The sequence below is a fragment of the Bos taurus genome, chromosome Y, assembly GCF_002263795.3.
Source record: "Bos taurus isolate L1 Dominette 01449 registration number 42190680 breed Hereford chromosome Y, ARS-UCD2.0, whole genome shotgun sequence".
Taxonomy (NCBI): domain Eukaryota; kingdom Metazoa; phylum Chordata; class Mammalia; order Artiodactyla; family Bovidae; genus Bos; species Bos taurus.
In genome coordinates, this window is record NC_082638.1 from 6,749,166 (window position 1) to 6,762,743 (window position 13,578).

The 13,578-nt window shown below is 52.5% G+C and overlaps 1 protein-coding gene across 8 annotated transcripts in view; it reads left to right on the forward strand.

Annotated features, from left to right (window-relative positions):
- The window catches only part of TBL1X (transducin beta like 1 X-linked), a 245,297-nt gene that overhangs the window by 211,994 nt on the left and 19,725 nt on the right, over window positions 1-13,578 (forward strand). For all 8 annotated transcript variants that reach the window (XM_024987975.2, XM_059883982.1, XM_024987972.2 and 5 more), the window contains 3 exon segments: window positions 3,829-3,974; window positions 9,028-9,292; window positions 12,902-13,034. In XM_024987975.2, coding sequence (XP_024843743.1) covers window positions 3,829-3,974; window positions 9,028-9,292; window positions 12,902-13,034 — 544 coding nt within the window.

Here is a 13,578-nt window from a genome sequence, read left to right on the forward strand (position 1 = left end):
GGTTGAGAAACCTTCCTGAGGAGTGCTTCATCGGGGATGCCTCTTAATAAGTAGTGGGCAGGTCTCCGAGCTTCAGCGGCTGCCCCAGTGCACAGCAACGGCACTCACACTGAGCTGTCACCTGGATCGGCCATCCAGGTGCCACCAAGCTCTCTATTCTGCCCCTATTCACCAACTTGCACGCCTGCCACTGAGCCAGTCCCAAGCGTTTCCGTCTCTACCCAGTGATAGTCCGTTCTTTGTTCCTCCACGTCTTGTTGGGTGGAAGAAGGGCTGTGCTGAAAGCTGAACACGCTTAAGGCACAGAAGCTATAGGACCGGCAAACTGCAAGTGAATGTGCTCAGTAGCCCTGGAGTCCGATTGGGAGGGGTGGGCGCTGATGGTGCTGGAGGCTGGGCCACCCCACAGGTAGCATCCTTCCCAGAGATGGCAGATTTCCAAGGTGACTGCAGACTGAATTTTGCAAGCCTCCCCTCAATACGTTTAAATGTAACCCTGGTCCATAGAGTCAAAGCCACGGTTTTTCCCGTAGTCGTGTATGGATATGAGAGTTGGACCATAAAGAAGGCTGAGCACCGAAGAACTGATGCTTTTGAACTGTGGTGTTGGAGACGACTCTTGAGAGTCCCTTGGATGGCAAGGGGATCCATCCAGTCCATCCTGAAGAAAATCAACCCTGAGTATTCGCTGGAAGGACTGATGCTGAAACTCCAATATTTTGGCCACTTGATGTGAAGAACAGACTCATGGGAAAAGACCGTGTTGCTGGGAAAGATTGAGGGCAGGAGGAGAAGCAGGCAACAGTGGATGAGCATCACTAACTCAGTGGATGTGAGTTTAAGCAAACTCTGGGAGATGGTGAAGGACAGAGGAGCCTGGTGTGCAGCGGTCCGTGGGTTCGCAGTCAGACACAACTGAGCGACTGAACAACTATCCCCAGTTGATATTTGGAAGTTCAGTCTTTAGGTGTTGATCAGGTCCTAAGGATGGGCCTTCGTGAATGCAATTAGTGCCCTTGTAAGAGGCCCCACAGAGCTTTCTTGCTCCTGAGGTTACAGGGAAAACGTAGTCATGTGTCTGGTCCATAAAGTGGTTCTCAGCAGACACCGAACGTGCCAGTGCCTTGATTTTGGAGTTTAGCCTCCAGAACTGTGGGAAATAAATGTCTGTGGCTCACACCACGCAGGCTGTGGGATTTTCTTACAGCAGCTGGAACGGACAAAGACATACACCGGAAGTGTGACCTCTCTCTGACCGCTGCTCCGTCAGTCGCTGAGATGTTATTTGTCGGGGGCCCTGGCCATAGCCCACGCTATGCCCTGGGGGAATGCTCTGCAGAAGGTTCCAGGTGGAATTTTGTGGTGGGCTGAGAGACGGGTGTCCAGCACAAGCTTGGAGTTAGTGCGTGGCCTGTGTCAGACCCCAAGGGTGATCTCGGGACCTGATTCCTAAAAAGAAGAGAAGGGTACAAGGGAGAGACTGCACGCGGTCCTGTGCGTGCTTAGTCGTTTAGTCTAGTCGTTTAGTCATGTCCGACTCTTTGCGACCCCCATGGCTCCTATGTCCGTGGAGGTTCTCCAGGCAAGAATACTGGAGTGGGTTGCCATTCCCTTCTCCAGGGAATGTTCCCAACCCAGGGATCGAACCCAGGTCCTCCCACATTGCAGGCAGATTCTTTCACCGTCTGAGTCAGCAGGGAGGGAAGGTGGTTGTGGGAAGGCTTACATGAATTAGGAACCGTTCTTCAATTAGAAGCAAGACCTGGTCAGCTGTGGGCACTGTCGGGGCTGGCGGGTGGTGTCTTGTTATTACCCCAGCGGGCGTGGTCCTGCTCTGGACCTTGTGACGATACCAGGAGGGAAGCAGATGACTCTCAGTCCAGCGTCCTGTGCGATCTGCTGGTGGAGACACAGATAAGGAGATGGAAAAAGTCAGTGGGTCAGACGGTCACCCGGGAAGAATTCTACAAGACAGAAGGCACGGTGGACCAGAGTACGTAGGGAGTCCATGGGGTTGGGGTGTCTCTCAGCCGATGATACTCACTCTGTCCTTCTCTGTCTGCTGACCTGGGGTTTTTCTCATGCTCCCTTGCCGAAAACTGGATGAGAGAGCTTGGAGGTTAAGACTGTGTGTGGTGGTGGAGATGCGGAGAATAAGGTCTTTGGTGAAGACAGGGCTGGATGTTTCTGTTGTGGCAGCAGTGGTTAGGGCAAAGGAGGGCCAGAGAGAGAACAAGTCAGAAGGAAAACCAGAAGGCCGATTTGCAAAGGGCCTTCCTCTGCTCATGCCCTTCCAGCAACAGGAGCTCAGGGACCCTGTGTTGGAGAGAGAGCCTCCAAGGTGCTGTCCTGCACAGTCTCATGTAGGTGGTTCCGGCTTGTAAAGAAATAACACGGGAAGTTAATAGCAGGCTCTGCAGTATTACTCTGGAAATAAATATGAATCAAGTGCCTATTGCATATATTCTTAATAATCAGGCCATGAGGAGGAGGGGTGGAGGAAGAGAAAGGGCTCTCCTTGCGTGGAGTAACATTGCCATCTTGCTGGCTGTTCCGTATATTGCAGAGGCTGGCTGTATTTGTTGACCCGGATGGAGGCTGGGGGACCTGGGGGCGGGCAGCCCATCATCCGGCTGATGAAGGGGGTGTCCTAGGAAAGTGAGGTGGGGAGGCAGTGTGCAGGTTCCCCCATGAGACTCCCCCTCCCCAACCCCTCTACCCACCCAGCACATAGGATGAGCCAGTCTTGATGGCAAGATGTTCATAAGTGATGGAGGTGGGGTGCCCGGGACCCCCCAACAGGTGACAGAGCAGAAGGGAAACTTATGCCTCAGACCATTCCCTCCCCAACCCGAAGGCCCCCAAAAACCTCCTTCCTGGCCCTGCAGCCTCCTTCATTGACACGGCCTCGTTTGTTACAGCAGTCTCCTTTGACACACGCTTCATTTGTTCCGTGTAGTCAGCGGCCCAGTCTTTCTCCCTGCATATTTTCATCCAGGCAGCTCCGAGCACGCCTTATCTGTGACCACCTTTCACCTGCCCAGTGTTGTCAGTGGGTTCGTGCAGAGGCATTTGACGAGGGTGCTGCAGGGGCTTTTCAGGGTGTGGGGGGACCCTTCAGCCCTTATCCAAGGGTCAGGTAGGGACATGCCCAGTTCCGTAAAGCAACTCAAGGTTACCCCGCGATGGGTACAGAACCACCTCGTGTTTCTTCCCACTGTTGGTGGTGAGCTTCATTTGCCCCAAATGCTGGGAGGGGGCTCCTGCCAGCAGACATCAGCGTGAGCTTCTGGAAGGAGCCGTGCAGAACCCAGGCACACAGAGCCTGGGATCCAACTTCTGTAACGTCTACAATGGGGCAGACTGTGACCTCTGTTTTGCTTTTATAATGCTGGAAAGGGTTGGGGATGGGGGGAGGGGGAAACTTCCCTGGCAGTCCAGTGGTTAGGACTCCTCAGCTCCTAGTGCAGGGGTGCGGTGGGGCCACGGGTTCGATCCCTGGTCCGGGAACTAAGATCCCATTTGTGGCACTTGGTAGCCAAAAAAGATTTTTTTTTAATAAGTTGTTTTTTGTTTAAATAATAATAATGGCACTGGAAAGGCGCTTTCTTTTTTTTTTTTTAAGCCTCTGCTTTTTTACCAGCTGTTCCATGCAGTCACACCTTGGTCTGCCGTCTGCCTCTGGGACACCGCCCACACCAGAGGCTGGGCGTCCTGTGAGCATGACCGCACCCCCCTGCCGCGTACTCGTTAGGTGCGTCTGACCCCCCAGGGGTGCCTGCTCATGGAACCCCACCCTCCCTCCCCACCTCCCGTGTGCTCCTGCAGGTTTTTCCCACTCGGCGTTCACATTCGGTATCGAGAGCCATATCAGCCAGTCCAACATCAATGGGACCCTAGTGCCGCCCGCCGCCCTCATCTCCATCCTGCAGAAGGGCCTGCAGTATGTGGAGGCCGAAATCAGCATCAACGAGGTAATGTGGGCCCTCCTCCCAGGGGTTGGGGAGGCGGGGGGTTAGGATGTGGGCCTTGCAGCACGCCCCCACCCTGGGGAGCCTGGGCACTCTGAAAAGACCTTAGCAAGGGAGTTTGCCACGGCCTCTCCCAGTGCATTACGGTCCTCTCTCCCTTTGTGCTAAATCCTTTTCTCCAGCAGGGGATCCCAGTGCTGTGATACCCAAGGAGCCAGCTCCCAAGGCCCCATAGATGGTTGTGGACTGGTTGGTCACAGTGGTGTCACTGAGAGGCAATGCCTAGGCAGGTTGATAAGAAGTCCTGAGTCCCCAAGGAGGAGGAGAAGGAGAAAGGGGTCTGGGGTTCTCAAGGTGAAGATAGGGGCCTGAAATTCTCAAGGAAGAGGAAAGGACAAACATCTGTTGTTGTTTTTTTTTCCCTTGACATTCCTTAAGTCTTAGTCACATAAAACAGTTTTTCTGTTTGTTTGTTTAAGCCTGAACTGATGAGTACATAAACAGCTCACTTTAAACTCTGTCCTAAGGATTATATAACAACAGTGTATCTCCTGCTTGAGGACAGTTTCTCCTTCCTGAAAACCTTCTGGCTAATCCTGTTATCTTACAATGTAAATTATGTGAGTTGGTCTGGTAAAGTTTTCACAAACTTGAGACATTCTTTTGATTTATTGTAATAATTAATGAGAAAGGATATAGCTCCCTTGCTTACACTGGTAACACTCCATCTAGTCAAGGCTATGGTTTTCCCAGTGGTCATGTATAGATGTGAGAGTTGGACTTATAAAGAAAGCTGAGTGCTGAAGAATGGATAGTTTTGAACTGTGGAGTTGGAGAAGACTCTTGAGAGTCCCTTGGACTACAAGGAGATCCAACCAGTCCATCCTAAAGGAGATCAGTCCTGGGTGTTCATTGGACGGACTGATGTTGAATCTAAAACTCCAATATTGTGGCCACCTGATGCAAAGAGCTGACTCATTGGAAAAGACTCTGATGCTGGGAAAGATTGAGGACAGGAGGAGAAGAGGACGACAGAGGATGAGATGGTTGCATGGTATCACCGACTCAATGGACACGAGTTTGAGTAAACTCCTGGAGTTGCTGATGGACAGGGAGACCTGCTGTGCTGCAGTCCATGGGGTTGCAAAGAGTCTGACACAATGGAGCAACTGAACTCAACGCTACTGAGGGGCACACTCTTCGTCCCCCTTCTGGTATCTGTGTCAGAAGCCTTCTCTGTCCCCTTTTATACTTTAATAAAACTTCTGCTACACAAAAGCTCTTCAGTGATCAACCCTGGTCCCTGGTCCCGAAGCTAAATCCTCTTTGGAGATCAAGAATCTGACACCGTTCACCGTAAAGCGGTCATCATGATGCATTGAAAAGGATGCTGATTTATACGGTCGTCTCTCGGAATCCACAGGGGGTGCTCAGGTCCCACAGTCAGCCCTTCTGTACCTGCGGATTCCGCCCGCCATGGAGGGCAAACAGTGGGAAACGTGCTGAAACACGTCCATCTGCGTGTAGTGGACCCTGGGAGGTCAGACCCGCCTCGTTCAAGGCTCAGCCATGCCTCACGATGGGCATGGGCCAGCCTCGGGCACGGAAATGACCCTTCCTCCTGGATGTCTCTCAGCAGTTCGGTGGAAGAGGGACCCTGTGAGTCACTTCACTAGAGTCTGTGTTTTATGTGAACCTGAGCGAGGGCACTCCCAGAAGATCGAAGCGGAGAGATGAGTACTGTTGAGTTCAAGAGGGTTATTTCAAGCGATGGCTTTGTTAGAGCTCTCACTGCACAGCTGCTTCCGGGAGGTTGGGACCAGACGTGTACATTTAAGTTGCTCCTGATTTGCTTAAATACCCTCCCTCTTTATAGATCAGGGCATGTGCATATCAGGGCCAATTTTATAGCAGTTTATAAATGGGTTATTGTAACATTTTTTAAAAGTCAGCATTCCGAAAACTAAGATCATGACATCTGGTCCCATCACCTCATGGCAAATAGATGGGGAAACAATGGAAACAGTGAGAAACTTTATTTTGGGGGGGCTCCAAAATCACTGCAGATGGTGACTGCAGTCATGAAATTAAAAGGTGCTTGTTGCTCCTTGGAAGAAAAGCTATGACCAACCCAGAAAGCGTATTAAAAAGCAGAGACAAAGGTTTGTCAACAAAGGTTCATCTAGTCAAAGCTATGGATTTTCCAGTAGTCATGTATGGATGTGACAGTTCGACCATAAGGAAAGTTGAGCGCCAAAGAATTGATGCTTTTGAGCTGTGGTGTTGGAGAAGATTCTTGAGAGTCTCTTGGACTGCAAGGAAATCCAACCAGTCCATCCTAAAGGATATCAGTCCTGGGTGTTTATTGGAATGACTGATGCTGAAGTTGGATCTCCAGTACTTTCGCCACCTGATGTGAAGAGCTTACTCATTTATAAAGACACTGATGCTGGGAAAGACGGAAGGCAGGAGGAGAAGGGGACGACAGAGGATGAGATGGCTAGATGGCATCACTGACTCAATGGACATGAGTTTGAGTGAACTCCGGGAGTTGGTGATGGACAGGGAAGCCTGGCGTGCTGTATTCTAGGGGGTCGCAAAGAGCTAGACACAACTGAGCAACTGAACTGAACTGAAGCCTTTTAAAGATAAAAGGTGAGGGGTCAAGACAGCTCCCCTTCCCACCTGCTTTGCTTCTGTCTGGGGACTGTCCTCTAAGGATCCCGGGGCCTCCTGTGACGTCCGGGTCTTCCCGGAGTCTCAGTCTGACTCCCTCTGATTGTAACTGCACTTACCACCCTTTCTCTTTCGTCCTGCCTCCATTTACCCACACCCCACCTCCATCCAGCACACCGCTGTGCCCCAAGTCCCCGTTTTCTGTTCCAACGCATCCAGCACAGCTGACCCCGTTCAGTGGCCATGCGCCCCCTCCCCTTCACTACCAGAAGTCTGCTCCCACGATCACACCACCCTCGAGCCCATCTCCCTGCACCCTTCCACGCTTTCCTCCGCCTGCTCTTCCCCTTTCTCATCCTTGCAGGCCTGTCTTTTCTTCGTAGCATTTACCTCCACTTTCCCTTAAGCTTTTACAATCACACAAGTAGTGTATCTCACATTCTCTCACATGCGTTCCTCTGTCGTTTTCCAAAACCCCGCATCTCAGAGAACACCTGGCTGTCTGCGGATACTGTAGGCGTTCCTGCCCAACAGCAGGCAATCTCCTCTTTCCTTTTCGTACATCGGGGTGCCCGGGATCTTCTGCTGGCAACGTGACCCCATCTAAGTCTTTTTTTTTTTCCCACAAAACACATGTGGGGATAGGAGTACAGGACCCCAGCTCTCAGATTATGCGACGCCGTGATTGGATTTCCCTGCGCACACACAGATACACACAAACGCACACACGTGTAACAGATATGTATACGGACACATACCCACACAGGCACACATACAGACACATATCCACATCCACACACACACACACATATACATGGGCACACACACACACACATATGGGCTTCCCTTGTAAAGGCAAAGAATTTTCAGCTGGTAAAGAATCCGCCTGCAATGCAGGAGACCCAGGTTTGATTCCTGGGTCAGGAAGATCCCCTGGAGAAGGGATAGGTGACCCACTCCAGTATTCTTGGGCTTCCCTGGTGGCTCAGATAGTAAAGCATCCACCTGCAATGCAGGGGACCTGGGTTTGATCGTGGGCTTGGGCAGATCCCCTCGAGAGGGCAACAGCTACCCACTCCAGCATTCTGGCCTGGAGAAGGGGTTGCAAAACTCAGACATGACTGAGTGACTTTCACACACACACACCCAGTTTCCACGTCTTTCATTTCCATACCTTCTCTCCCTTGTCAATTCAAAGTCCAACATCGCCTAGAGGAGACTGCAAGGTCGTCTCATTGATCACTTAGCTTTCCGGTTGTTACGAGTGAGATGGTGTGCGTTTAGAGTTTAGGCAAGGAAGCGTTTTATTACTCTGCGCAGTTGCTACCTTTTGCAAAATCGTCATCCGTCTGGGGCATGAATATGCAAAGAAGGAAGGTGATGTAGAAGCCGTCTGGCCAGCCGGTCAACACTGGCCACTCCATGGGCATAATCAGGGGATGAGGGTGGCTTCTTTTTGCCACGTTCTACATTGTTTTCTGTTGTTCCCTAATTTTCAAATATCGTGTAGTATCCGGTAGTCGGCTGGGGTGCTGTTTCATTCGAGCACTTTGTAGGTGATACGTACGTCCTTCAGTTCTTCCTGATTTATGAGGGAAAAACGGTCTAAAACCTCTCTGAACATCTAGCAGGCACAGCGAGAGGCCTGGAGTTTCTTGTGACTCTAATAATCAGAGCACCTTCTCAGGAAAGGACTCTCTTACTCCCTCCTGTGTTTTCTAAAAGGGTAGGAGATTTTTTTTTTTTTTTTCCTCATCCCCGATGGAAACTAGGAAACTGAGAGGAAGCTGAGGAAATAGGCGTGGTAACTCAGCGGTGCCGTTGTTAGCAATTTCGTGGCTGCATTTGTCTGCATCCTGAGTCCCCGGAAGTCACTTCACATGGCAGAACATGCGTTTGATAATGTCAGATGGAAAGATACGCTATGAGTCAGAGCCTGATTGTTGGGGGTCGGGGGGCGCAGGACTTTCCAGCTTGAGCCAGAGACTTCTCAGAGCGGAGGGGGCATCCTGTGCACTTCAGGATGTTGGGTGGCATCTCTGGTCCCTCCCCACTACATGCCAGCTGCACCCCCCCGCAGTCATGACCACCAGACACGCCTCCAGATTTTCCCAGATGCCCCCCTGCCCTGAGGAGCACGATCGCCCCCTTCCATTGAGACCACTGCAGCCCTCCGGTTGTGATGGGAAATAGGAGGCTTGGGGTGACCCCCTCACGTCTGGGTTCAGGTTGTTATTGACCGAGTGCTGGGTGTCTATGGGCCACCCCTTCCCGGTCCCAGCCCCCCACGCCTCCCCGGGGCCCCAGGCACCTGCGTTTCCAACCCAGGAGACGCCCAGCCGGAGCTGACCCACCCCCCTCCCCGGGGCTCTGTCCACAGGACGGCACGGTGTTCGACGGCCGCCCCATCGAGTCCCTGTCCCTGATCGACGCGGTGATGCCGGACGTGGTGCAGACGCGGCAGCAGGCCTTCCGGGAGAAGCTGGCCCAGCAGCAGGCGGCTGCGGCCGCGGCAGCTGCAGCGGCGGCGGCAGCCGCAGCAGCAGCGGCCACGACGGCAGCGCCCGCGGCCGCTTCCCAGCAGAACCCACCAAAGAACGGCGAGGCCACAGTCAACGGGGAGGAGAACGGAGCACACGCCATCAGTGAGTGTGGGATGCCTGGTCCCAGCGGGCTCCTCTAGTGTCCTCTGACTCTGGCTGGGTCCGCTGGACGGTGCCCTGCAGGCCTTGGCTAGCGTTTGCTTACTCTGCACCCAGGAGGCCTTCTTGCTCCAATTTTCCCATCGAAGTCCTTAGATGTGGTTGGTTTGTTTAATTGGAGAATAATTAACGTGCAGTATCGTGTTGGTTTCCACCATCCATGAACACCAGCGTCTGCATAGGTATACATAGGTCCCCTGCCGTCCATCAACACGAAGCAGCCATAGGTATACACGTGATAAATATGTCCCCTCCCTCTTGAAGCTCCGTCCCAGCCCATCTCCTCCCTAGGTTGTTTACAGAGCTCCCTGCATCACAACAGCATATTCCCATGCGTGTGTGTGCACAAAGTCGCTTCCGTCACTTCCGCCTCTTTTGCGACTCCTGTGGGCTGTCGCCCGCCAGGCTCCTCTGTCCACGGGCTTCTCCAGGCAACAGTAGTGGAGCGGGTCGCCGTTTCCTCCGCCCAGGGGCTCTTCCCAAGCCAGGGATCGAGCCCCCGTCTCTTGCGTGGGCAGGCGGGTTCTTTACCATGAGCGCCACGTGGGAAGCCCCAGCACATTCCCGCTGGCTGTCTAATTGTATACGTGGTACCGATGACGTGACTCTCTAATACCTGCACATCCTCTGCTGTAGGAGTTCTGCTGCTTTGACAGCTCACTGGGTGTAAAGGTAGTCGTGTTGCCGTGTGAACACCGCCCGGCTCAGAAGGGTCTCATCTCTGGAGGCGCCCTGCACTGTCCTGCCCTGCAGACAGATTCTGACATGACACTCAGAGCCCATGGTCACTGAGAGGTTACCAGGCCCTCATAGCGAATGCCGACTTATGTGGTTGGTTGCAGCAGGGTTCTTGTTAACTAATGCCCAAAAGTGTGTGCGAAATGAGGCAGAGAGCTCTTTGCAACCTCATGAACTGTAGCCTGCCAGGCTCCTCTGTCCATTGAATGCCTCAGGCAAGAGCACTGGAGTGTGGGTAGCCACTTCCTTCTCCAGGGGATCTTCCCAACCCAGGGATCGGACGGACCTGCGTCTCCTGCATTGGTAGGTGGATTCTTTACCATCCGAGCCGCCAGGGAAGGCCAGAGAACCTCCTGCTTACAAATTCAGAGACAGCTTCAAGGAAGTTCTACGTTCAGATTGTGTGTGTGTGTACATGCATGTAAGTCTCTGCCAGTGAGTGTGTCTTCTTCCCTATTTTGAACGCCCCTTCCCTCTGAAGTGCTGTGCACACCCGAGGGGGAAGATTGTCATCTCCGGGCCGAGGCCTCTCCCCACTGGAGTTGGGACATGGCTCTACCACTGGGCAGAGAGAAGGGCCAGGCTGCCATGCAGGATGGCTTCAAGACTGTCTGTGCAGTGTCGAATCAAATGACCTCCCATCAGCAGGCCCCATAATCATTGTTCACAAGGTTCGCAAGGACAGGGTCCCAGGAAAGGAGAAGAAAAGATAACATGGCTTGTGCCCGCACGTCATTCGTGGGTGTGCCCAGTCACATGGGGTCTCTCCGTCAAGGTGCTAAAAGTAAAACAGGAAGAAGGTGAACATCCTCGTTTGCTTCAGCTACAGCCCAGAAGGTGAACGTCCCCGTTTTCTTCACCTTCCACCCCAGAAAGGAAGCGTAATTGGTGAGGCTTGAGAAATCTATGTACCTACTGCTGTTACAGAAATCTTGCAAACTTTTTAAACTCCGTGTCTTTCAATCTAAAACGCCAAGGGAGCGTAGCCACGTGGAGACAGGTGCATACCTCAAGCTGCGCTGGAAGCTCCCAGCTCCTCCTTCGTTTGAGGGGGCCTCTGCAATGGGGTTACTTTCCACCTGAGGGCTGGCCACCAGCCTCCCCCCGCAACACACACATACACATGCATGCAATGTCCACTGTTTTCCAACTTCTACTCTGTCCCACCTGCTCTTATTAAAAGGCGGCTTCAGCGAGACTTACAGCGTCTGAAGTTAGACTTCATTTTGACCTTCAAGAACCTTCTTTCTTGTGCCACATAGAAGGGGAAAAAGTGGATCCACTTTTCAGGACTTTGCTGGGGGCTCACATGGTAAAGAATCTGCCCACAGGGCAGGAGACCCAGGTTCCATCCCTGGGTCAGGAAGATCCCCTGGAGGAGGAAATGGCAGCCCACTCCAGTATTCCTGCCTAGGGAAATCCCATGGACAGAGGAGCCTGGCGGGCTACAGTCCATGGGGTCGCAAGGAGTCAGCATGACTGAGCGACTTAACGCTAAAGCATGATCCAGGATGAGTCTCTTCTGTGCGGCATCTACCATGACTTGTTGCCACCATCCTTTCACAACCTGGAGTCCCCATTGGGTCATCTGGGCTGTGTCTGCATGGCTTCAAAAGCCTGGAACACACTTAGCTCCAGTAAGAAAATAGCATTGGAGTCCCAACACCATGAGGTTGTTAGCAGGCCAAGGGGTTGTGAGTGGTGAGCCTTCTGGAAGAAGGATTGCGTGTCCGTGTGGGAGCTTCGTAGGTAAGCAGGTGACACCTCAGGAAGATGTCTTATAAAATCACTTGTCCCGTCAACAGAAGGAACTTTTGCTGAGGAAACTTTATATCCTAATTATTCTCACTGTCATTTGAATTGTAACTTGCATTCTAGCAGCAGTATTTGCAACTGACTTGTTGTTCAGTTGCTAAGTTGTTCACCAGTAAAGATCTCATCTGCCAATGCAGGAGATACTAAGAGATGCGGGTTCGATCCCTGGGTCGGGAAGATCCCCTGGAGGAGGAAACAGCAACCCACTTCAGTATTTTTGCCTGGAGAATCCCTGTGCACAGAGAAGCCAGGTCACAAAGACGCGGACGTGACACAACGACTTAAACAGCAACAGCACAACTTAAGTTCTAGGCATATAACAAAGAGTGAGACGGCCTTTGGGATTCAGAAACTCCTAATTTCACTTGTGTTGCTCTTGTTCATTCGGTGGTGTCTGACTCTTTGAGACCCCATGGGCTGTAGCACGCTGGTCTTCCCTGTCCATCACCATCTCCCGGAGTTGGCTCAGGCTCATGTCCATTGAGTCAGTGATGCCATCCAACCGTCTCATCCTCTGCGTCCCCCTCTCCTCATTGACTTCTTAGGAAAATGTAACAAAATATGCGTCTTTTTACTGTAGACATAAAAGACAGAGATCAGATCAGATCAGTCACTCAGTCGTGTCCGACTCTTTGCGACCCCGTGAATCGCAGCACGCCAGGCCTCCCTGTCCATCACCAACTCCCGGAGTTCACTAAGACAGAGAAGAAAGCTTCAAATTCTGCTCAAGAGACAGCTGTCTGTTTGTGCCCAGTCTCATTCCCATTGTTATTACCTATGAGCCTGGCCCTAGTTACAAAGAATAAACACCAGTTTTTAATTCCCCTATCAAATTTGGAGACTGTGAAGACTTCATAGAAGCCATCACCTGGTTCCAATTGTCACAAGTGACCTGGCAGTGCAGCGGAGGAAGTTATCTGTCAAGCTTACATGCTCTGAGGACGGATGGGTTTCTTCCATGTCAGTGAGACACGTGTCCTGTCCTGTTCCCCGCGACAGATAATCACTCGAAACCAATGGAAATAGATGGAGACGTGGAGATCCCGCCCAGCAAAGCCACCGTCCTTCGGGGCCACGAGTCCGAGGTGTTCATTTGTGCCTGGAACCCTGTCAGTGACCTCTTGGCTTCGGGGTAAGGGGTCAGGCCGGGGGTGCCCGGGGTCCAGATATCCCAGTCCTCCAGGATCAGGTTGGGGGCTTCCTGGGGTCCAAGTGTCCAAGTCATCCACGGTCAGGTTGGGGGTTGCCCAGGGTCCAGGTATCCGAGTCCTCCAGGGTCAGGTTGGGGGGTGCCTGGGGTGTGGGTGTCCAAGTCCTCCAAGGTCAGGTTGGGGGATGCCCAGGGTCCAAGTGTCCGAGTCCTCCAGGGTCACATGGAGGGTGCCCACGTTCCAGGGGTCCGAGTCCTCCAGGATCAGATTGGGGGGTGCCCGGGGTCCAGGTGTCCGAGTCCTTCCTCCTGGGATAGACACTCCCTTTCTACGTCATGTGTGAAATCTTCTCAGAGCGTACAGAGCAGGGCTTTGAGCGGGGGGGAACCCTTGGGGTGTCTAAGCCTGTGCAAAAGTCCGTATTCAGCCGTTTTCTCAGCTGTGTGGAAAGCTATGCACAGACATTTAAAATGATTAGGGCACCTAAGAGTGGAGAGAGAAAACCACGGTGATTTTTTTTTTGGA